This window comes from Nipponia nippon, unplaced genomic scaffold (genome assembly GCF_047370975.1).
Source record: "Nipponia nippon isolate SJK-2023a ecotype South Korea unplaced genomic scaffold, ASM4737097v1 scaffold_11, whole genome shotgun sequence".
NCBI classification, from domain to species: domain Eukaryota; kingdom Metazoa; phylum Chordata; class Aves; order Pelecaniformes; family Threskiornithidae; genus Nipponia; species Nipponia nippon.
The window spans coordinates 14226344-14254164 of NW_028262302.1; the positions used below are offsets into that span (position 1 = coordinate 14226344).

Sequence of the window (27821 nt, forward strand, 5' to 3'; positions counted from 1 at the left end):
TTTTTTTGAGATGAGACCTGCCTTATAAAAGGCTTACAGGGAATAGATAACCTTTTAATGCAATATCATAAAATCAATTGGCTCATTAATTTTCAAGACACAAGATGTCTAACACTGTATTGCCCTGCAGGCTGATGAAACTGTCAACTTTATTCACAGGCAATTCCTGTACTCTATGACTTCCCACAGGTTTGTGTGTATATACATTTAATTGTAACATACCGGTGCTAAATTTACAGCGTTAGATATTTGTTTTTCTTTGGGAAACAGTGCCTTCTACCCACAAAGACTTTGCCCGTTCACAGTTTAACTGTGCTGTTCACATCTGATAGTTCTTGAATGCAACTCATTTCTTCAAACTGTTACGGAGTTAAAGGTTAAAGAACAGGCTTTGGTTTCTTCACTCTTTAACAAATCTGCAAATCACTCACTGTAATGGAATTCATTACCTTTTTTTTAAAAAGCTAATAGTTAGGAATAGTATAAAAAAAATTTCCAGAATTAATGACTCAATGTTTAAATTTAGCATAGATTTAGCAATCACTGATAGGTGGCGTGTAGTGTTCATCCAGAGATTAAGAGCATTGTGCTTTGAAACAAATCATCCATCTTGAAAGCTCCAGGTGCTCTGCCAAAATGCCTCTGTCAAACCAGCAGGCTGGCAGCAGGTGGGGATGCAGGGGAGAGCACTGGCAAGTGCTGCGTTGCTCACGGGCAGGTGCCTCAGCTCCCAGCACAGTTCCAGGACAGTGGCTGACTCTCTTCATGTTGCATGCGTGTAAAGTCTGGATTATTACAGTTATGAAAAGTTTTTCCTTGTAGGAAGGGCTATATTAGGGACTGTTGTTTCCATCAATACCCAAGGCACACTTGATCCATGGCCAGGCATATTCTGCAACAGAGAACAATAATGATGAGAAACTTTTCAGCTGCTCTGCTCTCAAACTACTTCCCAAACTGACTGCAGCGGGATGCCACCAGGAGTGAGGGCAGCCGCTCTTCGCCTTCTGGATTGCACGTGCACACTGCCTAAACTACCAGTCCTCCCTCCCATTCCCTACCCCTCTGCTTTCCTCTCCCCTTTTTCTTCCTCTCGCATGACTTGCAAGCTAGGATCCCACGCTCTACTGTAAACTCCCAAGACAGAATTTCAACACTGTGCTTCCGTTGCCCCTCCCGTACCACCATAAGAGTCAGCCTGGACCATTATTTCCCTGCTTTCCTACCACGCGCTCACAGGTGAGGGCCCCAATGCCATATTCCCTTTCCTCACCAGAACCCAGCAGTGCTGTGGCGTTCTGAGCCAGCAGCTGAGGGGGCAGCGGAGAAAATACAGCAGTTCCCAACCTTGCTTCAGGGTAAGATCATACAGGAGTTACAGGGCAACACCCTTGCACCAGTCATGCTGTTTTGTTATGCGGTGCAGTGGGATCCTCTGACGGGCTGTAATTTCCCCTGAGGGCCTTCAACAAGGAAATTAAAGGGTTACTGGGGAAATGGATCATTATGAGTGGGAGGGGACCAATAATGATATGCTTTCCAAAATAAGCATTTATAACTTTAGAGTGAGAACTTTACTGACAAAATGGTCAACAGAGTAGAAGAAGCGAGAAGCTTTTAGCATTATGCTTCATCTGCCTATTAGCTTCTGCTTTTTTAGCCACAGATAAAACCACAGAGTGTATCCGGGAACCTCATTACCTGTCAATGGGGTATCCTCCTTCACAAACGTTGACCAAGGCATACAGCTGTCTCAGTGCATACTCATACTGAAACAAACAAACACTGTTAGTAACTTCAGTGATAAAGAGCAGGCATTGTTTATCCAAACTAAACTGTGGAAGTAATCTAGAGATGCTATTAATATTCAAGGTGTTTAACTGACGGTCTTGACGATCTAGTGCTAGGCTAAATGGATCTCTCTTCTGTGCACTTTGCTCTTTGAACTTCATTAGCTAAATTCAGCTATTGTTGCACATTGGCCCCTTAGGCAAGGCTCACCCATCTAACCGATTTCATTCAAAAAAAAAAAACCCACAAAACCAAAACAAAACATTAAAGAGGAACTAAAAGTTTAACAGATCAATGTGGCCTCATAATAGCCTGGCTGATTAGAAGCTCCAACTGAAGGAGTGCAACTGCTTTTGATTTGTATACAGTACTTAAATCTTGGCTAACTGCCAGGTAGTCCCATTGCTTTCTGCTAGAATCAATTAATTTGCTGTTGACTCATCTTACCACACACCACTGCCTGCTTAGGTTATCTTGCCTGACATCAGGACTGGGCTTTCTGGAATAGGAACTGAGCTTATTCTTGTCTAAAGAGTGCTTAGCACAACAGGACTTGGTCCTCAGCTGGGATCCCAGGAAGAGTAGACAGTAATAAAACCCCGAAACTAAAAAGTGTCTCTCACGAATTCAACAAGACCATGGAAGTAGCAGCTAGGCTATTGCAAGGAACTATGCAACACACAATCATCATACAGAAATCAATGTACCAGGATTATGAATTCACAGTGGTGGTGCTTGTGTTTCTGTTTTGCCAGTAGAGATGCTTCAAGCAGAAATACAACATGACTTATTAAATATTGGGATTTCTGGGGAGAGAGTTGATAAAGGGACAGCACTAACTAGTAAAAATTAGGGATTATTTTTGGTTTTGTGTTTACTAAAAATATTTTTAGTAATCTTCTTGCTTCTCTAGAGGTGTAGTGGTATCCTGCTTCCCAAAACATTCCTTACCCTTTCTCTAAAACTAAGCTGTATGACTGCCCCCAAGCTAGCTTTTTAATAAAAGCTGATTTTCCAGATGTGCTTATGACTACTGTACTTGTTTTACTGGTACGTTTATCAGGTTACATCTAATGTTGACTTACCAAGGGTAAGTGCCAGTTGAAGCAATGAGCTTTGAAGTGGTTCACCGCTGACTGGTAGCAGTCGTAATTGCTGATGGTCAATCTGTCTGACAGAATTTGGTTGGTCTGTTCTTTCGATCCTGTTACTAAGGTGATTATCTTTCGCATGGATTCTTGGATAAATTCTTTCACCTGCGCATAAAACAACAAGAACTTAAAACATGCTTTTTCTAAACCTAATCTGAAGACTTTGAATGAAATTTCTCTTTCTTTAAACCTCCCTCAACTCTTGGGCTCTTTAAGGAACCTAATTTTGCCATTTATTTTTAGCACAGTCTTTTGGACCCGTCTCTTAACACACAAATGAAAAGTCAAAAGACAGAAAACACCAACAACACTACCATTGACTACCATTCTGCAGGATTTATTTGATTTGGGAGACTTCAGTTCTACTGAGACAAGAGTTTCTCTAATACCAAAGAATAAGTCCTCCCAACAAGAATCCCTATGGATGCAGATGAGGAACTTCCTGGCAATAAAAGCTGTGAGACTGAATTTTGCATTTGCTTACATTTGCCTATATTTGCCACATTCACTACTGAATGTGCCTTGTGGAACAGATCCCTGAATTTTAAAGGAAGGTTAAACGGTTAAACCATCAGCTAGAGGTTACCAATCTGAAGAGTAATTTTGTTGCAATTTGCAGAAACTAGAAGCAATCCCATTGGCTTCAGGGGTGCTACTTCTGCCATTGCTTACCATGGAAACTAATCTGGATCTGACCTGATGTGTAGTTCAATTTTTTTTTTTTTTTTTTGCTTACCTCCAGGTATGTTTTCATCTCTGCAGCAATCTTCTTAGCCTCATAAATGTCATTGGTAGCCATCAGCTTTCGTTTCATGATTGCAAAAGGCACATCAGGACTAGGCGTCAGGTCATAGTGTTCTACAGGTGGCAGGGAAATGGGGGTAGCTTTCTTCCCTGTGCCCTGAAACTGCATCACTTTCATGGAGGAGATGCTCTGAAGGTTAGAAAGTAAACAAATGGAAACTGTCAATCACCTCCCGCAGGTAGTCTGTCTTTGCTTTGCCATGCAAACCTCTCTAAACTTGCTTTATTAGAGAAAATAAAGGAGATCATAGGGTTGTAAGTGTGTGTGCATGTGTGCTGGGTTTTTTAATACAAGGTCAAGGCTGTCAAAAATCGGGGAACTTTTATTTCCAAAAATCACTGTGGGGAAAAAGACCATCAGGTTAAGTAATCTGACTTCTTTCTTTTTTTTTTAACAAGTATTTAATCTGTTGAATAATGGGACTATTATAAATGATATATGACCTGTTAGCTCTTCCCATTTGAGGGATCAATGTACTTATTAACATTTCATTAATATTCGTAATATGCTTGGAAGTGGTAAATACCCTTCTTATGCTTGACTGAAGTCAAGTGTTAAATTGCTGGCAGAGCTTGGAGGACAACTGGTATCCTGACTCCTTGGATTAAAGCATTACACAAGGCTATATTTCCTTTAGCATCAGGACCATCATCTCTTAAATGCTAAGTGGTCTTCTGAGATGAACAGTTTCATTTTCTAAGTCAACCCTGCCAGTTTACAGTGATTTTTTTTTTATGTGTTTGTTTTTTGAAGGCATGAAAGTATAGGGCACAAAAGGTTGTAAGATACATCTGACCAGGAAGCCCACTCAAATACATACTCTGTTTCCATACTGCATCACATGGCTGGTGTTGGTGCGTTTCTTCACCAGCTGAAACTGCTTGTGGAGTGTTTCTTTTCTTAGATCCTCCTGCATGAAGAAACTTCCATGTGGTCACAGATACTTAAATTCAGCTATTCTAAAAATGCAAGGAAACCTGGAAAGGGTCTTAGCTGCCAGTATGTAGAAGGAAGTATGGGGCAAGAGCTACACAACCTTTGAAAGACATAAAAGTAAAAATTGAAAAGAAGATTTGATAGCATATTCTCAAATTGCTTTTAGTGATCTCCTAATCTCCCAGCAAATGGGCAAGAAGGGAGTGGGCTAGTGTACAAATCCCAGATTTGTTTCATTAATACTGTTTTCCATTATGCTAACAAATGGGTTACCCACAGTTCAGTATTTAAGGATCCCTGAAGCAGAGGTACCGCTTGCTGAACTGCCCAATTTGTTTAACAAATTTGGAGATGTGGTCTCAGATTAGCAAATCAAGATTACGTGAATTTGAAACTAGAAGTTAGACAGTTTCTAACCTTATAAATAACAAAAGAAGACAATGTTTCTGAAAATTAGTTTCAGAAATAAATTTAGTGGCCTGAACAAATAAAGATTATATATGGTTCTGAGTAGTAGATAAATACTTTTACCAACTCAATTTGTTGATTTCAGTCTCACATAAAACCAAATATTTTCACAAATCCTGTAAAGGAGCTATTTTTAAAAAGCCTAGTGATTTTTCATGCATGAAAATGCAGAAACCTCACCTAAGTAACTTACCATATCTGAATCTTCCATCCAATTCACACTATACCAGTCCCCAAGATAAGTCTGCCTTTCTTCATCATAGTAACATGCATAAGATGACTCTCTGGGATTGGCAGCCGTTGTTGCATAAACTGTAAGACAAATGGAAAGTAATTTTTTCTTTTTTTTTTTTTTTTTAACCCCACCCATGATTTAGTACTTTGCTGCACGTGATATATTTGCTTAAGTATTTTGGCTTTCAGCCATTTACTTCTAAATAGCAGGAAAGAAAGAAGCCTGTTAATCATTCTGTTCAGTCAGCCTCAGTGCTATTATAAGAGCTCCTTTGCTGCCAAATGTGTGGTGTGGGGTGTTTAAAGAAGAATATGCAATTCTGAGGGAAAAATCTACAATTCAAAGGACTGCCTGAGAACACTGTGCACTGACACCCATCTATACATTCATCTTCTTTATTAAATAATGAGGACTTTTTCTCAATGTGGAGTAAATCCCCTAAATCATCTTTTCTTCCAGAAAATGCCACCTTCTAGGTAATATCCTTTCTTGGATAACACTCTGCACTGAGAGAAAAGCAAAACAAACTTCTACAATATCTGCCCCAAGCACAGCGTTTCCAGTAAGTCATCTCTAACACAACAGAAATACTGTAAACACATCTTTACAGGTATTATTAAGACAAAAGCTATTTTGGCTTTCTGCCAAAGTCAACTTATAGCATACTTGTGTAACTGAAGGAAAGTCCAAGTTTTGAAATGAAAAAGCGTTAGGCATGCTTTTATATAGTTATAGTGGTGTTTCTACTCAGAGTGTACCTCAAGTTCAAAAGCCAAAAAAAAGTCTTAAATCTTGTCTTTGTAGTAAAGTGCTACTCTTAGCATCCTTTAAAATGCTTACTAAGTAACCAGTTAAGCTTTGTAGTTCACCATTGAAGGCTACCGAAGACAGCCGTGTTGTGTAATACATAAATTGTCAGTTTTCCACCTTTGTAAGTCTGTGGCAGAGCTGGTGGTAAAGCCAGAGTTCTCACACTGGAAATTTCCAATAGAACAAACTTTGAAAAATGCTGATTCACTGAGCATTTATTTTGACCAATCGTCAATATGAAACATTCTGTGTGAACTTTCTGTAAATCCTTGATAGGGCTGTAAGAAGTCTAGGTGGGTGCCTGGCACTGTACTCCAGGGCCAAAGACCCAGGAAGCCATGGATAGGCACGTGGTTGATCTTCCCTGGAATCACAGCTTCAAAACTACAAAAGCCAGAGCACTCAGTCTCCCTGCCACAGAACAGGAGTTTGAAAAGGTGGTGATTCCTAATCAAGGCTGAGCTCACAGCTCTGCAGCAGAGAGCCTAGAAACCCTGAAAAATCCGAGTTCCGCGTCCTGGGTTATTGTGCAAACGAGCGTAGCAAAATTGCCTGGCAATGATGTCTCCCAAGTGCCTTTGCTACTCAATGAAACTGACGGCAGGAACTTCACACCTGCTGCTAGCAGTGCTGAGGCTGAGAAATGTCACTATAATTTAACTGCTACCAGTTAAGGGCAACCACATAGTTCCTGAAAAGAAATACTTTTCCAACTTCTCATTTGCAAGAAACTGGAAGAGACCTGATGGTCTTTATAAGACTCCATTAATTCTTGAAAAGGAACTTCCCATAACCGGAAAATATTTCTTGCTCTAATTCTTGTGCTTCCTTGCTAAAACCGTACATGAAAGTACCTTGAACCTATCCTTGACACAGTATCAGTTTAGGTCCTGCCTGTGACAAGTTGTGACATTTAAGTTCAGTAAGTTAACTGATTGCTCACCATTGATATTATCAGCCAAATGATTCATCATAGATCCAGACTCGCATGCTTCAATATAAAACACCATCTATAAAATAAATCAGAGACCTTAAGAAATTCCATGAGGAAATGGAGAAAAGTCCTTCAGTGCTCTTCAGCTGTAGCTAGCTGGCCTGTATTGCTATCCCTGAAACAAAAGCTATCCATAATGCTACAAAATAAAACACAAAAGCAAACAGATAAATTTTTCACTTTTGCGAACTACACTATGTGGAAAAGGGAAACGTAATCACAATGAAAAGATGCTATTAATCTCTACAGAATCCACAGGGATCTACTGACTAATGTACAAAGCACACATCAAACACACAGTTGCTCTTTAGGCACAGCAATGTATGATTACTGAATGTAGTATTTCTGGAACCAATGGCTGTTTACGTGTTCCTAAATACAGCCAGCCATAGTAGACAGATTCCCACAGAAAGTTGCTTAAAAAAGGCAAGCTACTAAAATGTTCTAAATATTAGTTTTTCTGCTTAAAACTACTTGTAATGAAAGAAATGCACAGAATTTTCTGACAAGAGATACAGCCTCTTAAACATTATTAGTAATGGTAAGAGAAACATGAGGTGTATACAAACTTCCTGTAGTAACAGTGCAGTCTGAAGTGAACAAAGCACAGGAAGAACAAGTCAGGTACATATTATGAGGGCATGGTAGTTACGGATGGTGTTTCTCCACCGTTGGTCGCAATATATACCGTTATCAAAAGGCAGTGCACTACATCTCAACACTGACTGCAAATATACAGTAAACTAAAAATGGAAAGAGAAAGTTTGGAGAGGATCAACTCCTGTAAGTGCAAAATCCTAATCCAAATTTCATTGCAGGGCAACAGCTTCCTCCTGCTTTAAACAACTCTCAAAATGAAGACAAATCTCTCTCTCCCCATGCAGCTGCTCTTTTAATCTCACAACTTCTGATATGCTTGTTTACCTTCTGGTATTTTTTGTGACGATACATGTGCCAAATAGTCTTATTCAAGTCCTTCACGTGAAGCTGTGAAATAAGAAGGCTTGTATTAAAACCACTTATGTTCAATAAACACACAATTCACTTAATAGGAATAAATACTAACTGTTGTGAATGTTTACTGTTTCCCCTTAAATATATCCAGTGCTTTGCCCATCTGAAATACAATGTTCTAGTATTTACTGCTCCAGAAAAGATGAGTAATGGTCCCAGGCAATATGTGTAGTGCACGAGAAAGCCAAGTTATACCTGTGTGAAACAGTCTGCTTGGACCACCAAAGTCCAATTAAATGTTAAATGACACAACTTAATTTCAACTTGAATGCTTCAGATTCAAACTGGAAAAAATCCAAACTGGGGTGATGAGGAGACTGTTGCTCCTTTTCTGCCTCCCCCCTCAATATAGCCGTGCATCAAATATTTTTGTGGTTTACATTTATTACTTATTATTTTAGTATGTCACTAAAAGGATGTTTTTTATGACAAAGTAATCCCCCAAAATGCTTACATCGTCATCAGGAAAAGCCAGAAGTCCTGGAGCTCCATGGTCAGTGAAATAAACAAACACATGATCCTTGGGACCACTGCAATGAAAAAATTGCAAACAAATTCTAACAACTCCAACCTAATCTTCACTACAACAAACATCATTTGCTTCTCAATGCCAAGACATGTCAATATTTGAAAATAATACAGGTGAAGCACCTCCTCCTCTTGGTAATATTTTTTTCCTCCCAAAGCATACTACTTTGGGTGCTTATGAGAGGAGATGAGTGTTTGCAAGAGGAATGAAAACAGGGATATAGGCTAGTCCCTCAAGCATGGGGAATTCAGCAATTACACTTCACGTTTCAAACTAAACTGATTGCTGGGTAGGCAGGGGCTGGTACGTTGAGTATGGTGGGAGCGCAATTGTTTTTTAATGCCTGTCTGAAGAATCTGTTGTATTGTAGGCATTTGTAACAGTCTGGTAAAAAGGGAATGCTTTTAAAACTAAGTTATACTGAAGCACCAATAACACAGGGATAAACCATAAAAACTTCTTTGATAAGATCCTTAGGTATGTTTATGTACTATCTTGCTGTGATCTGTATGGCCGTACTTAGCCAAATCAGCGTCAGCCTACATCTCCATGAAGAACTGATCCGTATACAAACTCACCCGTTAGGCGAGACTGGCATTTGTACTAAGTGGCTCTGCAGTCGGTTGAGCACTGTGTGCTTTGATTCCCTAATGTCTGTGTAGTACACCATTTGCCAGAGATTTTTATTGAACTCTAAACCAAGCAGATCATGTTTGGGTGATATTAAGGTCTTGGCCTAGCAGCCAGATCTGCAAAGGGATTTTGCTTTTAAACTGTATCCAGGGACATACATAATATGTCACAAATATAAAATAATGTGAACACATTGGAAGGAGCACCCAAGCCCTCCTCTCTTCCTCTGTATCGGCAGTCCAGAAATCCGTATTTGCTCTTTCTCCTTCCTGACTGCGAAGAGGTACGACTGCAGCAGCTCAAGGGGATGTTGTCCAGCCTTCTGCCTGGCCGACAACCTGTGGGTTAGGGAACAACCTGGAAGACAACCTAGAAGCCTTCTGGGCAGAGGATATGAATTCTTGTCCCACCCCACAGCAGAAGTCAGGCCACTTGGGAATTCACACAACAGAGCCTAACAAAGAAGGGCTGGGTGTTATTTTTCTGGCTCCCACACTTGACCGTAAGTGCAAAAAATTCGACCAAGGTGAAATGTAAATAACTAAGACTTTTATATGTGGGTTCAAGTTGTCTTCCTGAGTAGCTAAGAGTCTTTGGCACTCTGCATAGCCACTCCCTTATTTGACTTGTAACATCAAGCTTTCACAGGTGAGGTGTGCTCTGAAATACTTTTTTTTTAATGAAAAATGCTTTATAGTCACCTCTTGACTCATTCCAGCTACTAGAAGAGAACAATCTAGTAACTGTGCAGCAATTTATTAACTTTTTGTCTATATGCCTTGCAGATATCATTTTCTATCTCAGCTTTGGAGGATGAAGTTTAAACAATTGAGAGCAATAGCTTATTCGACTACTGTCCTGCTCCTTCATTTTTTTTGTTCTCCCCAGTGCCAGGGCAGGATTCTTCTCTTCTGTTTCATTGCTTTGTCTCTAAAATCAAGCTGTCACATGAAGATAGGCATTTACACAATTTTTCTTTAACTAGGTTAGTTTTTTCAAATGGTCAAATTTAAATTCTTAAAGGTTTTACAGGAAATACTGTACATAGAAAAATATAACATGATATAACTCTTTACCAGTAGTACTGAGTTAGAAACATAACACACCTTAGTAAATAGACATCATACTTTCATATCTCAAACTCTGTAGAAGCAAGATGAATAACTGACACCAGGTATCTTTCTAAGAGGTCTTCTAATTAGGCCCTCAAATATATTGCTTTTATTCTTGAATCATCTAAATTATATAAGCCTTTATAAACTACACCCATTAATTACAGATCTTATATTCTACTCAGCCAGTCTACAATTTATTATTGTTCATATATTAGAATATTGCCAAACTTATAATAACTTGGGTAACTTAGTTTACAAATACCTTAAACATAATTCATCAATTACAAGGTTAATTGCTTATACTACTTTTTCAATTGCAAAGATTTTTTTGCATTAAATACAAACCATAATTCCATTTCATTACATTTGAAGCCTCAATAACCTTACATCCGCCACAAAGACCATGGCTGGGATTAGACATGCAATTCTTTCAGCTGACGAGCTGTTTAAGCTATCTCTGTCCCTCTGCCACTGACTGCTAAGTCTCACCACTTCAAGTGACTAATACAACTCTTCATGTACATTAAGCCAAGCCTTAGCAAACCCTTCCTAGAGGTCTCCAAACCTTAATAAAACTCTCTTTGAATAGCCATTCATGCAAAAGACAATTGTCTAAATAACAAGTACTTTAATACAGTTGACAGTATCTTCTAGAGTTTTTACACCTTAATCTATACTGGACTCCATACCAGTCACATATCAACAGCTGCTTCTTGGTGCTGGACAGTTTAAGAAACCAGAACCATTCGATTTCTAACGTGAATGACCTGGAATTGCCATCAATAGTCTTGCTGGATTCTCAAGTTGCTCTTATTTACCCTCTTCTTTTGTTGAAATCAGAGCCAATGTACAACTACACATGCAATTATTTTCTAAATTAAACTTCTCTTACCTTTTCAATACTTTTCCTGATCCCACCCCCTTCACTGCTTCCGCATCTCCCCTGAGAACAGCAAGGAAATTCTTTGGAGTAACATCCTAAGAATTTAAGAGGATTAAAGTTAAATCTGATCATAAAATACAACAACAAAATCTTCATTTAGAAAGATGGCTTCTGAAAGTCAGAATCTGTGCATGGATGGCAAGTTCAGCTGGCCATCCTTTTCAGTCTATCATTATATAATGTATTAGCCACTGATGACTCACTTGGATACTGAGTCATGAAATCACCAAGTGATTGGATTACTGTTCTGATTTAATGAAACAATTAGTCTTCTTCAGATTGAGTTACAACATTTATGAATGCAAGACTTTCCCTTCTTTTATTTTGTGTGCCAGCACAGAAACAGTGTAAAGGTTTACTTTTATGACCACCGCTTCACTTCAAAGCATCTATTGTTTACATTCATCTTATGAACACCAAACTTCATGCCAAGCCATACAAGTGAATAAGCTGGAGGCTTTATACTATGTGCATTTTGGAGTGTAAGCTACAGGCTGAAAGGATTTATTGAGAACATTGGCTAATGCTGAACCTTCACTGGGGAATGGTGTTTCATTCCTACCTCCTTTGTATAGTCCTTGGGCACTCCAGCATACACATCTGTGCCATTAGGTCTATTGATGACAATGCCTTTTGTTGGATTTCTGGAAGTTAAACGGAACAGAAATATGAAGAATTAGCCATGTGCCACACAATGACCACAGAACAACTAGGAAACCATTTAAACTGTCCTGACTGGCCAGCTTGCCTAAGAGAGAGTATGGGTACTTGCAGCACGTGTCGTTAAGTGATCTCAGAATATAAAGGCCTTTTCAATTCAGTCAGTTACATATGCTCGCCTCAGGTGTCCTTACCCTCAGAGTACCTTCAGGTATCCCGCCTCAGATCATGTCGATTAATCTGAAGATGTAGGCAGGTGGTCTCTTATACTATCATCTCTCTGCTTTCAGTCTTGCCTTTAGTCCCCTTTCCTCTTTGCTCCCAGTGCTGCTGTGCATGGGAAGTCCACTGATTTCTGCTGCATTTGTCTCAGAATTAGAGGCTGTATAACTTGAACTGTTTCATATAGAAAGCAGTGATATGCTCTAGACAGTCACCAAGAATGGGACATGTACAGTTCGTTGAATGTACATTCTGGGAGTTAATCTGATAACATCCTTTCAAAAAAACCCTGCAAGTCATACACGGAGCTTCCCTGTGTTTGTGGGTTTAGGCTATTTATCTGCTGTAAACTGTTACGCCTGGGAGTTAAGATCACTTACTCTCCTAACAATGAAGCTCTGCAGTCCTCAGTGCCACAACTGATGCTGAGTTGTGGAGTAAGCCTTAGAAAGCTCATGAGCATATTTCAAAGGAGAATTATTGTGCTGATGGATAAAATGTCTCTGCATATCACAAGTGGTTTTAAAGGCTTGTCTTACAAAACTACTACAAACTCAAAACACATTGGTGACTATGGCATGTTTGTAGTAACTATACAGTTTGTGACTAGCGCACATTCATCACTTACTCGTCATTATCAGCAATGTCATCATACATCATGACAATGATCTGCTCATCTGGAATTCCATTTCGGTGTACAATCTGGTACGCATGGCACACATCTGCCTGAAATTAAGCAGATTTTCATTACTAGCTTTAACAGAGATTTTACCTTTGAGACCAGAAGAAAAATTAGCTTTGCAGGCCTAAGAGCAGGCTATTGTCCAAAAGAAACTGCATTCAAATATAAGAGATTGGGGGTTGCTAGAGGGCTGAAATGCACAGGTTGAACCAAAACTCAGTGTTTGTAGTTGCGGTAGTAATAGAGACTATGATTAAAATCTCTCTCTCATTTACCTATTTTGATTTCTTGTTTAAACAGAAACCAGAAGTTACTTCAGACTTGGTACAGATAAGAAAATTTAACAAAAGGTTCTCAGCAATGTTCTGTGTTCTGTGAGAAAACCCAAATGAAAACCTTGTGCACTGACAGACAAATCCAAAGTGTGCCAAGAAGAAGAAGAAAAGAGTTGGATTTCCACCAATTTCAGTTAGTTCTGTACTAAGCCTGCATGACTAAGCATCAAAGACTGTCCTTGGCTTAAGCAAGTATGGTTTAGCAATCTCATCTCTGCAAAGATTTTATTAAATTTTGTTTTACTAGATGAGAATTTTGGTTAAGGAAATTTCCTTTTTGATTATATATTTGTTGCAGAGTACACTGAAGAAACTTCAGGGCAAGAAAACAGATTTCAGTGGAAAACAGAATTGCAGAATTTCTATTCAGGCTCTTTTCCTGACTTGTACAGGATATGAATAAGCAGATTTTCTTTACAGAACCATCTTCCCATGATGCAGAAATAACAATACTCATCAAAGTGATATTACACTAAATGCAAACCTCTGTCAGAGTGCTAAACTCTTCGTAAGCCCAGCCCAAATAATTCTTTTCTTTTAGGCTTGCAGTCTGTGAATGGCCTAATGGGATATCAACAATCATTCCTAAACTCCAGAACTACGACCTACCGCATGCTAGAAAAGCTGTGCAGATTTAATGGAAGAACTCTCATCTAACAAATGCACACTAAAAATGCAGGCAAGAAGCAAGCTTTAAAGCTTACTTCTGTTGAACTAATCTAATTTGCTAGTTTGTAAACCAAACTGAAGTGATTTAAGTGGACCTACATAATAAGTTCAGATTACTTAGGATTATTAGTGATTTTGACTATTTTAACTGAAAGGACACTGTAAAATCCTATCACTTTATAATCCTTGGTCTTCTAAGTGCAGCTGCAGCTGAAAAGAGAGGGTAGCTGTTCAAGATTCTGGGAAAGGCGAAGCACGCTCAATTCTAATGAACTCTCCCACAGCAAAATCTCTTCACGTGACTAACCCTGAACGTTAACTTGTCCTTACTAAAGCAGTTCCATTTCCTACTACGCAGGTCAGCCTATGTTCTCTTCCACCTATCCCGGACAATCTCCACTGTTTATAGTTCACCATTTCCTTGTATGTCATTATTCCAGCTGCTGCCTCAGCAAGTCAAAAGGTAGAGGTTAAACAGAGTTATAAAGGCATCACATATAATAGGAAACAGCAGAGTGCCGGTTTGACTAAACATGTATTTGATTTTCAGAAGCGACCCAAGCAAAAGTAGAAGAAAACACTAATCAGGGCACCTCTACACTGATTGATGAGTAGATCATAGGTCCCCTCTCACTCTCAAGACATAATACACTTCTGCTATGTTGACAGAAACAGTTATAGGCTGGCAACACACAGAAATGCTTAGGCATACTATAGTCATATAATATGAACATATTCAACCAGCAAGTGTCTGTGCTCCCACAGACATGTGGCTGGCCAGGAGGGACTTCCGAGGTGGATTTAGTTAATACCAAAGTACCCAAAATTAGTTAAGCTTTGTAAATGCCTATTATCAGCTTTTTGTCTCCTCTCTCCTTCCTTCCAATTCATTGACTGCTCACTATATCCTGTGAAAGGACATAGTAAACGGTGTAAACAGTGTAGGAAACAGTTAACAGTGAAGTAGACGTTGGTGGTAAATTTAAATGGGTTAAGTTCCCTAGTGTGGAGAGAAACAGATCAATGTAATCAATTCCCCTCAACCTTGACTTATGTCGGTTTCGGGACTATCCCAGCCTTTTAAGGCTTTTGCTAAGGGAACTGTACCCGCTGGCAGCATAATGATATCACCAACACAGGCTAGAGCAGCAAAAACATGTTTTGCTGCTAAAACTCCATTGGCTAAAGTAGGATAGTTCTGAGTAAATGGCTGGGGTTTTTTTTGCATAGAATTAGCGGACCTGACTAGCCACCTTTGATGTTGGTCACATGCTCCTCCTGTTCCCTCCCGTACATGTAAAAAAAATAAAACTCTAAAACCAGAATAGAAACAGCCTGCTGCTAGAGTAGGGAGGCGTATGTGAATCTAGAGTATTTCCTGCTGATGTATAACTGCCTCTCAAATACGGCTATTTGAGCCTTGTTTTTTCCAGAAATATTTCTGGCATAGCTGTACCTGTAAACTACCCTAAAAGAGACAGCTAATATTGTTTCAGATCTCTTGTTGGTATTATTCTTGCTAGTTCAGTATGTGAAATGAATGCTATGAACATTTACTGGATAAATCGTCACTAAATGCAAATGATGCTTTTGTGGCTGTGATTTGGGGTGTGCAGCAGCTGCCCCGCACAGAATACAAGAGCAGAAGGTGCAGCTGTACAGCTGCTACTGCACAACTGACCTCACAGCCCAGTCCGAAATGGACACTGTTAATGGCATGGTTCAGACCTGTCATCCCCAGGTTAGTCTAAACCTGTTGCTACATCAGCAAATTTCTATGGAAGATCTATGTTTAAATCTGCTTAAATAATTAACTCTTAGATTTTGAAAGCATGGGTATCAGAGGTAGAATTCCTCTGTTTTCCTGGGATGGGCATTGTGTTTCCCAAAATGTACATTTGGGGGAAATTCTAAAGGTGAAAAAGAAAAAAAAAAAACACAAACCAACACACCACATCCCGATTTCCTCTGCCACACAGCTGTTCATGCATCTGAGTGACACAGCTTTGAAGCAGACTCTTGGGGTGGGTGGCACGGAAAGATCAAGTTATTTTATGACACATGTATGCATGCAATAATTCCTAAAGGGAAAAGCTTGGAATTCTGTGAAATTGGTTACTTCTGGTCTTATGACTGCTAGGTTCATGGCTAAAAAGCATGTGTAATGAACCATCAGCTTCATTGCAAAGTGGCACTGTTCCACTTACAGGTACACTGAAATGCCACAGCCTAAAAAAGAATGAACTCTAATATACAAGCATGGTAGAAGAATACGTCTGAAATGCCAGCCATGTTTCATTCCCTTGCTTAAACATACCTCAGTGAATCAGCCAAAAACTATAACTGTATTAAGAACTTAGGAAAGGTTTTCCTGTAGCTTCAGTTACAGTTTTGTAAGCACAGCGAGGAAATGCTAATTTAAGTCAAGTAGCCACGGCATCCTTAATGTCTGTTACCTGCAAGACTGGAGAACTTAGGACTGTCCTGGAATAAGATACTGCTCTGGCTGGTAGTGTCCAAAACCCTGAATAAATACAGTCCCTGGCCCATAAAGCTCAGTAAGCGTAAGACTAAAAACAACAACTGAAAACAGACCCATGTATGCAAATTCAAATGTTTTTATTTTCAGCATTTTAATCTTCCCAGACTTTTTCACCTATTTTTCTCCTCAAGTATGTACTCCACCTTTAGTAAGACTGTGTTTCACATCAGGCTTTTCCATTGACTATGTTTTTGGAGTCTCCAGAAAGTATTGGTCTGTGTCTCTTTCTGATCCATTTACGAAGTCAGCTTTAGGTTTGAGTTAGCTGGTACAATCATCTCCCTGGAGAGGCAGAAGTACATACAAAATTCTATTTCTCTTAAGTAGAACTAGTTTGTTGGCTCATTCTCCAAATCTACCAGTAGCATTTAGTGCTGTATTTGCTCACATATGTCACTAAGCTTTCCAGAGATATCTCATCTAGCTCTTTGCATAGTAGAAAGCTGTGCCACTTTGCCAGGGAACAGGGGGAATATTCTTTCTGCTATATATTATGATTGCTTAGTTGCATTTAGAGAACAGCAGCCAGTCTGGTAATAAAATAGCTGCTATAGAGAAGTCAGAATAACTGCTGAGGAGCACGTCAATAGTCCTTCCACAGCCCAAGCAACTCTAATCAAAAAACACTAAAATATGGGTAAAAACACCAAAGAACTGAGAAGCATAAGGCAATATACAGGCTAGCTTTGCAATGACAGTAAGCTTATCACATTGGGCTGTATACTATTCAAAACACTTAAAATGTATTTTAGGAACTTGAAACAAATGACTAAGACAAGTTTAGATCATCTTGATTAGGAAACCGTCCCAGTTCAGCCATCGCTGAGGAAACAAGTGCCTGCAAAGTGTGAATCTCACTCACAGAGAAGTGCAAATGGTGGTTTTTTTCCTTATCTTGTCTACATTTGAGGTTTGCACCACTGATCCTGACCACTGACAGCTGAATTACAAGCCTTAAAAGGAGTTTCAGATTCCTTGAGGTTACAGGTGCAAACTCAGTGTTTACAGGTCTGCACAGTCTTTACAAACTTACTGTTCATGGGGTCTGTACAGCATACAATGACAGCCTATTTTCCCCAAAAATTTTCATGTATGAAATTAGAGATCTTTTTTGAAGGTGTAACATCCTTCTCCTTTTACTGTTGTTTAGTCAGATGAACACATCTGCCATCAGGTAACTACTGCAGAAGGCAACAGAGTATGTTTTGAATGTGTTGTGTGCAGACAGCATGCAAAACAACTGGAGCTCACAAAATATAAATGTAATACAAACATGCAACATCATGTATTAACTGTACCCTGAACAGCTGAACTGAGCAATTGAAACGCAGAGAGATATGTGTCAGCTGAAGTCTCAAATTACAAAGGGATATTACGAGTGCTTAGTTGCATGTAGGCAATAGCAACCAGTCCGGTAATAAAAAACAGTCACATTGAGCAACTACTTACAGGAACATTCACATCTAAAAATTCACTTGTACACAGGCTAGATCAGAGAAATTCTGAGGAAAAAAGGTGATGGCAGAAAGAAAGTGAATTACAGTACAACATATTTTATTCTGCAGTTTCTCTCTTGGAAAGCAAAGAATTACACAAATCTGCAATCCTGGAGTGTTGCTTTGCTTTCTGACAGTACAGGTATTATTCTACTGAAAAATACATGCATTTCTGTGTGTATTCACTATGGAATGACTTTCATGATGGATGAAGCACAGAACTGGAAGTCCAAGTCCTACTCCTGTTTCCACTGCAAGTGACTTGAGCAGATAATTTCAATACTTACAGTGCTTTTGCTTCCACCGCTGGAAGGTAGGGAGTACTAACACAGACAAAGACATGGTTACCAGTCTGCATAATGTTTCCAAAAATCTGTTATAACTCCTGAGATTTCTGTAGTACCTTTCTTCCTCTGTATAACTCCTCTAAAAGTCTATGGTTCAGCTGGTTTTGCTAGGAACAAGTTTCCCCAATTTTTTGATACCCAAGGCACCCTTCTCTGGATTACACTTTGTGGCACACACGGAGTGCATTTTCCATGACTAACTGCTGGGTCTGTCTCACAGAATGCCCTCCCACCACGGGTGCTCACTCCTGCCAGGCCCTTAAGGTTGGCTACAAAAGGCCGCTGGGCAAGACAGCACAGGCTGCTGATGCACTCTATCTTCTGGGAATTGATTCTTTTCATACCAAGTTAGAGGCACAGTATCTTGCCGAGGACAGGTAAGTAGGAGCTTAGTCCCATTCTGAAGGATCCTTCACACAGACTCTCTTATTCTGAAGCTGATTTCCTAACTCTGATAGGATTATTAGTGGTGTTCTAATTTTCTTTTTTTCCAAATGTTGGTACTGTACCTGAAGCAAGCAGTAGAGGTTAAAATACAGAAATATCTAGGATTGAAATTCAGAACAATCTGACATTGCAGATATTTTGCATTGTTAGTTGACGTTATCTTCAAAATGAAGGTGTTTAAAGAAATCCCATTCTCATTTTTCTAACCTTGAAAAGCAATTACTTAACAACTGTCTGCAAAGCATGACCACACTCAGAAGTTATTTTGCTTCTGTGAAACTAGCATCTTCAGAAGACTTACTGTTGGACACAAATATGTAAGCATGCATCCTATGTTCCGCATAACTCCATTATACCTGGCAGATACACTTGCCATTGAAGGCTCACTGACAGAAAGGTTTAAAACTCCCTGCTTGGGCAACTGTAGCAATGTAATTCTCATGAGCCACAGCTTCAAAAATGTAATCTGATTTAAAGAATGAATGTTGCGGTATTAACTCCTCCTAGAGTGGAGCAGAGCCAGCAAGACTGGTTATACAGCAATAGCAACAACCAGAGCACAACCCAGTAATTATATTTAGACACCCCAGGGCGGGCAGTGATCAAGTATAACACTATTATTTTTATAAGTGTTTTCTGATTTCAACTTTTTAAATCTCTTTTCAGATTTAATTTGAAATAGGAATGGTTTATATTAAGGCTGTAGTATCCCAACTATGGTTATCGGGCGACAGCTACAGTGCAAGGAGCACTGTCTCTACAACCAGTTTGTCAAAGTGTTGAGGTAGCATTTGCCAGCAATAGGTTCTTCTTCAGATGCAACAAGGTTGTCAGTCTGGTTCATTTAGTTATAAGCTCATCACTGCACTGAAAGTTACAAACTGATTGTGAGCTGAGGGGGAGGAGAAACATAAACATACAACCCAGTGTGCCCAACACATGGAAGGCTCCTTTCTTCCTCAATCAACACAAATAGAGAGGAGAAAGCCTCTCTAGACTTCACAGGCAGTTACATTACAAATAATAAATACTTTAAAAGTTTGTGTTCAGCAAATCGGATCGATATACGTACCCAGTACATTTAGTACAGTTTAACTTTAAAATGCTGGTTTTGTACACTAGTGTTTCAATCTCTGTTTGAGTTCAATAGTCTAGTAAACTATTTTTCTAACATTCAGAAATACACAAATGTATACATAAATCAGAATTAAATGGACCGTGTTCTCCAGGAAAGCAAGAGGTAGTTCCAAGTTTTGAGCAAAGACTGCGTTTAAGTGTAGATTAATCTGTTTAAGGGATTGCCCAAGAATTCCCCAAAGGGAAAAACTGTGGTAGTCTCCTGACTGCTGATAAGTCTTGAACTTAATCAGAGTTAAGTCACTTGGATTTAATACTGTCCATCCTGACGCTCACACTCAGACCACAATTCCACAACACACTGGCTTCGACAGCCGTGTCAAACGCAGGAGTTCCTGTTCCCTCTTCTCCTCTTTCTAACATTTACTCTGATCCCTGCACCCCGGTGCTCCACATCCTTGTTGTGCCAACGCAACTCTGAGACCATGCTGTTGAACACAGTGAGCAAACAGATTCAGGTGAAAAAGAACCCCCTTCTGCATGTCCTCCACCCCACAAAAACACACTGCATTTGCAGCCTTCGCAGATTTTTTTTAACTGAGAGAAGAAAGGGAGCTTTTTCATAACATAAGGAAAAGAGGAAAACAAATGGAAAGAAACATGCATGTGTCTCAAAAGGAGGTTTAATTCAAGACATCATTTGTTTACCTGCAAGTTGGGGTCAGATCCTGTAGCCTAGTAACAGAATATTTAGCCTAAATGATGCAGGTCTCCCAGGATGCAGAAGCATGATTAGAGGAAGAATACTGCTCCTCCTGCTAATGACAGCTTTTCAAAAGATGAAAGGCTGGACAAAATTGTAAGAAAAAAAATTCAAATAGTAAAAGGAACAGCGGAGGGGAATTCTTGGGGTGAGAATAACAAGAATTAAGACTAGGCTGTGAGTGAATCTTGTTGCTGTTCGTTTTGAAAACTTCACACACTCCTGATAGCCTAGAAGTAGAAGCACTTGCCCAAATGACAGAAGGGCTGAACTAGTCTAGGCAGCTGTTATCTCCCCACGAGTCTCAGAGCAGGCATTTTGTGGAATGTGGCCAGCATCAGCATGCGGGACCAGTGTTCCTTACCTGGTGTCGATAGTTGTACCAGCCATTTGAACCTGCAACAATCACCACCCAGTGCTTGCCTCCATCTTCAGGTTCTTCCATGGGGAATGTGCTGATGCCCAGTGCACAGCCCAGCAGCACAACTGCTTTCAATATCATTTCTCTTCTTTATTTACTCCACAAATGGGAGAAAAAAAAAAAATCCCTAATGAAGAAGTTTGAGAGAAGTAGATCAGAGGACATCAGTCAAAAATAGAACAAACACAAAACAAATATCAGTAGTACCACAACTAGAAGCTTTTCTTGCTTGTGGGTTTTTTTTGTTTTACAGACCATTCAACCCACAGCACAATTTCTGGTCATATCTTCCTTTAGCACCAAGCTGCTACTAGCTACAAGAGTTTTCTGTCAGCTTTCAAATCTGACTGGAAAGCAATTATGAACAGGACAACCAAGTCTTTCAGCTCCCTCTGGTTGTTTTGTTCTAGAATAGCTGGTAATGAATAAGCCTCAAATACAGAGCAAGCCTCATTATCAAGTATTTCACAGATAAAACTTCTTCAGATTAATACTATTCTCTTGTTCTCTGCTTATGTAGTTCCCTGGTTTCCACTCACTGGCAATTAGCCCACTGTTACCGAGTCAAATCCCGGGTGACGTAGGCACAAAGATGCATAGACATGGAGAATTGCTTGGGAGTTGGAAGGTCAGAGTGTCACAAAAGCTCTCTGTGCCAGGAAAGCCAGAGAGGGTGGAGGGAGGCGATGCTGCTGTTCTGCACAAGATACAGCCCTAACTGCTGGGGCTGGGGGGAAGTGCCGACTGCGAGAGCCTCATGCTATTTGTGCAACCTGTTATGCTAGTGGAGAGCAAATGTGAACCAGTACCACATGAAAGAGTAGCATTTTCGTCTCTTTTGCGCAATGGTTAACTGTTCGCACAAGGCGCACAGCAAGAGAATCGGGTCTGAGCCTGTAGACGTCAAATGCAAAAAAGCAGAGCCAGAGAGGAGGTTTGAGCCCATGCAGCAATGGCTCTTTCTGCTTTCTTGAGAGGACCAGAAGTAGTGTCTCCACTAGTGATCTTCCTGAACACCTTGATTGTCTGATGAAGCGTTTGCTATAAAAGCAAACAATCTGGCCATATCTAAACAAATGTTTGCTTTTGGTTGTTTGGTTTGGTTTTTTCGATTTTTTTTGGGGGGGGGTGGGGTACATATATGGGCCACAGTCTCAGGTCTGCTGCATCCAATGTGTCCTCATAAAGCAAACTCCCTTGAAGAATTGCATGCTCTTGGTACATGCACAAAAATTACATACTTCCTCATGCACTGAGAGATGGGATTTTACACTGGCCTACTGACAAAAAAAAGATTCTGAAGGTTGATCATTGCTGACATGTATGTTAGAAGTGGTGTTGCAAGAGGTGGAATAGTCTACTTTAGCATGGTTTTCTCTGGAATGAAAGCTGGAAACTCCCAAGCCATATGACACAGTCACAAGGCAAAATGTCAAAGCTATCACTAAATCAAATAACTAAACAGTATCGAAGTCAGCCTCAGTTTCCCACAGCCAAAACCATCCATCTGCAGCCACTCAAATTAGGCTGAAACAGAGAAGTAGCCACCTCACCTCCTAAGCAGCTGTGTACAGTGAAGACTGTAAATGTAACACGTAGTATGGGTCTTTCCAAGACTGGATCTACTGGTCACTAAGATTAAGCCTTGCAGGCAGTAGTATGAAAAATATATTATATATATATATTTATTTGGAAGAGTGTTTTTTTTTTTTTCTTTTTCATGGAGCTAGCACAAAGTAAAGGAAATCATGTTAGTGTACCAGCTCCTATAGGAAGAGCTGTTACCACACAGAAAAACTCCAGAACAGAAAGGAAAAGACAGAACCAAACGTTAAGTGCGATGACACCGCTTCTTCCAAAAGCTCATTTGAATCTAGGAAACTTATCTTTCAGGAATAAGCCACTCCTGTCACTGCCTGTAAGCATGACATTTGGGACCGAGAACAATACATGATAATTTAACAATTTAGCGTTTGTTGAATTATTAGCTACTTCAGCAGTTAAGCGGATATGAAGGAATAAGCAGAATTTTTCTGCAGTTTGATAGACAATTATCTCTCATGTTGAGCTGGAATTGTAAATTCTTGTCACTGTTGTCACCAGTGACAGGTGGCTTTGTATGGCAACTCTGCCTTGGCTATCTTGTCTTAATCATCTGAAGAAGTGACAAGTAACATACTAACAACTGTGTTGAAGACATACTGTGTTTGCAACATCCACAAAACCAGTCTATTCTCTTGCCCACAGCACAGCTAAGATTCAGACCAAGTTGTTTAAAACTTTTGTAAAGTGCCACAATACGCCATGGGCCAACAAGCCTATTCATTGCCGATATTCAGTTTCAGGTATATCTAACTCCTGAAATATTAGGCAAGAAAAGAAAATCAATATATTTTAGATGATCTGCCTAGAAATCTTAAATCAGTTTGACTTACTGGAACACAGAGATGAATTTCATGCAAACAGACCCTCAGAGCTCAGTATCTGTTTCATGAGAAGAAACTTTATTCCACATTCATTAAAGCATAACTTTTCTCCAACTAAAAGCTTTACTTATATTTACATGAAAAATACAAAAAGAGAAAATAAATGGTTCAAATGATTGCTGAAGGGCTGGAGATCCTTTCACATGATGCTTAGCGCTTAGAGATGTAAATCATTAATTCGAATCCTGGACATATCAATAGAAGCTGTGCTGCTGCCAGCCGTTCACTGGGCCATATAACATGATGGCTAATTTCAAGGCAGATCCTAGCAGACAGGCATCTATCACATGGGAACAGTCACTGCCACCGGCTGTCAGTTACTGATATACCATGCGACAGAGACTAAAGTAGCTTCAGAAAAATACACTATGGAGTGCTAAGTCCTGAACTGGAAGCAGTTTGATGGGACTGTCTTTCCTGACAAGTTCACACTCCAGACTATACTAACACGGACCTATAGCTCTCAGGACCCCAGCCAGTATCCCTGCATGGGGACATGCTGTGTGGGGCACAGGTGTACAAGGTACCAGCTCTGCATTCTGCCTGCAAACAGGCCCACAACAGAAAACCCCAGGGCCAGACCAGGAACGAAGATTTAAGTTATCAAGCCCCTCAGGCAGTCCCTCCATGAGGAATTCAACAGTGTCCCATGTGGTACACAGATATCCAGATCCTCACGTTTCTCACCACTGCTGAGACAAAGTTGTGAATGATGCAGAAGGCCCGAGGGAAAAAAAAAAAACAAAAACAACAAAACCAAACCAAACACCAAGAAACATTTGCATTGTATTAGAAAACAACATATGTTTTGGCATGGGTTATTTAGAATAGAAAAAAACCTCTTCTTTTATACCAATTAATGACATATAATCCCACTTATCTGTCTTTTCCTATACTATAATTAAATCAAATTAACACCAGAAAGAAGGGGCAAAAAACCTAGACATACCACAATACACTAATAAGCCATGATTAATAAATGCTCAGCTCCCCAAGGTTCTCTGAGCAGCATTTAAAATAGGTTTAGCCATTAAACACATGTGCAGTGGGAATAGGTCTTTCATTGCTTGTTTACTACTAAAAAAAAAAAAAAAAAATCAAAAACCAAAAAAACCCCAACCCCCCCATATTTCTGCTTGTTTTAAAGAAAGCCTTTGAGTGCTGAGGCAGGCAATTTAAAAGATTGTGTTCTGTTGAATGAGTTCCTGAGCTACAGTTGAGAAGAGAAAGTTTCCATCCCATGCTATGTTTTCAGGTCATATTCAAAGAGAAACCAGCTCAGCTGACCAGCTTACCACAGGTACATAAAAAGCCTTTTTCTGAAAGCAAGGAATCAAAGATCTGTCACATGCAATCCTAAATGTATGCAGAGTGAGACTACATGCAAGAGCTGAAAATTCACTACAAGATCATTTGAGAGCTTTGGCTGACCCCCAAAGACTGCCTAGTCTTTCTGGTAGAAGAGTTAATTAACTTTGCTTTGGAGACCATGTCAGGAAAAAGGCACATCTCACAGACATAGTGGATTCAGCATCAGATCTACACATGCAGAACCACAGCATGTACACACACAGGTAGGCTGCTGCGCAGTTTGCACAGTCCCTGGAAGAAGCATGGCCAGAACCGGGTGGCTCTTGCCAGAACAATTCATGCAGCTCTTCGAACCTATTTTTCTTGACAGAGGTACCTTGACCGCTTCCCATTACACGGCTAGCACACATCTCTGACTTGATAAGAGAGGGATGCTTAAGAAAGACCATGTCTGGAAGTGGCCAGCTCCTGCTGGAACAATTCTGGTCAACAGCCTGTTCCCTGAGTTCCCAACCTGCCTTTGGAAAAACAGTCCACTAAGATCAAAGACCTTAGAACAACAGGATACCACCCTAAAGAAAGGGGTTTGAGTTGATCAAAGTATTTTCCACTAGTGTTTAGAGTGATACTGACACTGCAGTAGCTTAAACTCCAAATACCTCAAGCACAGCCTCTAAGAGCTGTATAAACAGAAACCATATAGCCATTTTCCCTTCATGTGAAATAAATGAGTTAACAGTAATCTTGGGGAAAAATAACAGCTTTAAGCTAATCAGCTCATCATTCCAGTTCTTCTCGGAAATCTCTATTTCTTTTTAGCTGCTCTTCTTATGACCACTAGCCTTTTAGTTTTCAGAATCAAGTCACAATTCCTTTTCCCACACAGTGCTTGTATATTGCCTGTCACTGTAATATTTAGATGCCGATTTCCACAAAACGTGACTCATGATAGCCCTCCTCACAGGAAACTAATGTCTGCAGTTCTCTGTCAGCAACGTTCTGCCTACACGTTGTGCCGGCTGCTACGCGAACTGAAGCACCTAAACCCGTGATTAAGCCCTTGCAGAATTAGTCTGATTTTCTTTATGCACTTGTATGGTAGAAAGAAAAAAAGTCTTTATTACTGCAAACTTTGATAAGCTACATTTTGAAGGAGATTATGGTCTCTGTTGCAAAACAATTCTTTACAAAGAGTCTACTAATAACCATTTTATGAATCAGCTTAATTTGATTAGAACTTGTAGTAAAATAGTTTAGTATAGCTACTGAAGATGTATAAGTCACTTTTACTGTAAAACCAAGAATTTGTAATTATGTTAACTCAGAATGGTTTTAAACATTTTTTATATGTTAAATAAAAGGTATTTAAAAGTTATTTTAAATAAAGTTCATTCTACTGTTTGCAGATTTGTCTTTCTCAGCAGCAGAGACATGGTACCATTTACCAGGGGAAAAAAGAAAACAAAGTCACTCCTTATGCTTCCTAGGACGGTGACAATCTAATACACCTGGATTCGGGGTTTGGTTTTTTTTTTTTCTACGCACTTCAAAAAGCCCAGATTCATAAGCAGATCTTAAGACTTCAGTAAAACTGCTTCTGTTTATTTACTTTCATATCTGTCTACAAATATAAAAAGCCTCTGCAATCACATTCCGATGGTAGAAAAAACAGCTACTGCAACACTGCACGAGTAACTAATTTATTACATTGCATGATTGGGGGGGGGGGGGGGGTTAGGGGTAGAGGAATAAGTCAGACGAGGGTAAGCATTTCTGCTCAACAAACATGGAAGTGTTTGGAGCATGGACAGAATGAAATTCTGGAGAAGTGATTACGCAAAAAGTCTGAAATTCCCGCACTCCGCATGTCTTTTATTATGTTTTATCTTAGCTTTTCAGATCTTCACTCCAATCTTTATTTTAACCCCCAAATACAGACACTCAACACAGTGTTGTCCCATCCTAATTAGGAACTAGCGGTGCAACTAACTCCGAGCAGACCTTCGTGTTATGGCAAGGTTGTCTACCAGCTATAAATAACTGTAGCCACGGTGCAGTACTTCTCGGGCATCATCAGCAATTTGCAGAAAACCCATAAATTCTCACTCCATCATTTTCCCCCGGGAAAAATGTACTGCCGGGGGCTAAGGCTGTGCTGCCGCTCCTGCCTCCCCCCTCCTGCGCCAGCCCGGAGCAATGCCCCCCTGAACGAGCCGCTTTCACTCCTCTCCCCGGGGAAGCCCTTCCAGAAGGGCGAGCTCAAACACAGCTCCCGAGCCAGAGGGGGCACAGCTGGCCCAAACCCCTTTTACTAAAGGCGTCACCGAGGGCGCAGCTCGGCGCTCTGCAGCCTGCCCACGGCGCACCGGCCGGCCCACCCACCCCTCGCCCGGCGGCCCGAGGGCGGCGGGGGGTTCTGCAAATCGGCCCAACCCGCGCCCCGCGTCCGCCCCAGCGCCGGCTAACGCCGGGCCCCGACAGCCCCCGACAGCCGGGGGGCGCCGGGACGAGCGGCGGGGGCTCGGCAGCGCCCGGAGCCGCTGAGGGAAACCGGCGCCCCTCGGCCGCTCCCCTGGAGTCGGCGGGGCCACTGGTCCCTAGCCCGGGCGGCTCCGTCGCCGGGGAGCGGAGCGGAGCGGGCCGGCCCGCCCTCACGGCTCCCCTCACTCAGGCGTACCCCCGCCTCCTCCCCGCCGCCGGCCGTGACAGAACCCTCCCCGGTCCCGGTGCTGCCCGGGCGCCCAGCGCGGCCCCCGCCGGCCCTTACCGCGCTGCCTGCGCAGCTGTCGCCGCCGCGGCCGCTGTGATTGCGGCAAGCGCCGTGCGGGGTGAAGCGACCGCCGGCCGCGGCGGGCGGAGACTGGCCCCGGCCAATGGCGGCCGGGCGGAGGAGCGGCCGGCCGGCCGCCCGGCCGCACTACGTGCCCCAGCAAGCACGG

The 27821-nt window shown here is 40.8% G+C and overlaps 1 protein-coding gene and 1 long non-coding RNA gene across 2 annotated transcripts; both read right to left on the bottom strand.

Annotated features, from left to right (window-relative positions):
- Window positions 1-119: 119 nt before the first annotated feature.
- Window positions 120-27801, bottom strand: LGMN (legumain). Its single transcript, XM_087747553.1, has 14 exons — window positions 27650-27801; window positions 21029-21212; window positions 12935-13032; window positions 11987-12068; window positions 11374-11459; window positions 8659-8734; window positions 8115-8177; window positions 7140-7206; window positions 5345-5463; window positions 4568-4657; window positions 3679-3876; window positions 2877-3047; window positions 1702-1769; window positions 120-892 (listed from the first exon to the last, which is right to left on the bottom strand). Exons 2-14 carry the CDS (start codon window positions 21164-21166, stop codon window positions 853-855), a joined length of 1296 nt encoding a protein of 431 aa, XP_087603679.1. The 5' UTR covers window positions 21167-21212; window positions 27650-27801; the 3' UTR covers window positions 120-852.
- LOC148056834 (uncharacterized) lies at window positions 16595-21020 on the bottom strand. Its single transcript, XR_015702305.1, has 2 exons — window positions 20610-21020; window positions 16595-16816 (listed from the first exon to the last, which is right to left on the bottom strand). It is a non-coding gene; the product is annotated as an uncharacterized LOC148056834 (long non-coding RNA).
- Window positions 27802-27821: the final 20 nt, after the last annotated feature.

Bases quoted from the DNA above. Each gene is read 5' to 3' on its own strand.
- LGMN (XM_087747553.1), bottom strand. From the start codon at position 21,166: ATGATATTGAAAGCAGTTGTGCTGCTGGGCTGTGCACTGGGCATCAGC. The intron at 5,464-7,139 runs GTGAGCAATCAG...TTTGTCTTACAG, and splicing joins TTTGGCTGATAATATCAATG to TTTATGCAACAACGGCTGCC. The intron at 893-1,701 runs GTAATGAGGTTC...TCTCTGTTGCAG, and splicing joins GGAGGATACCCCATTGACAG to AATATGCCTGGCCATGGATC.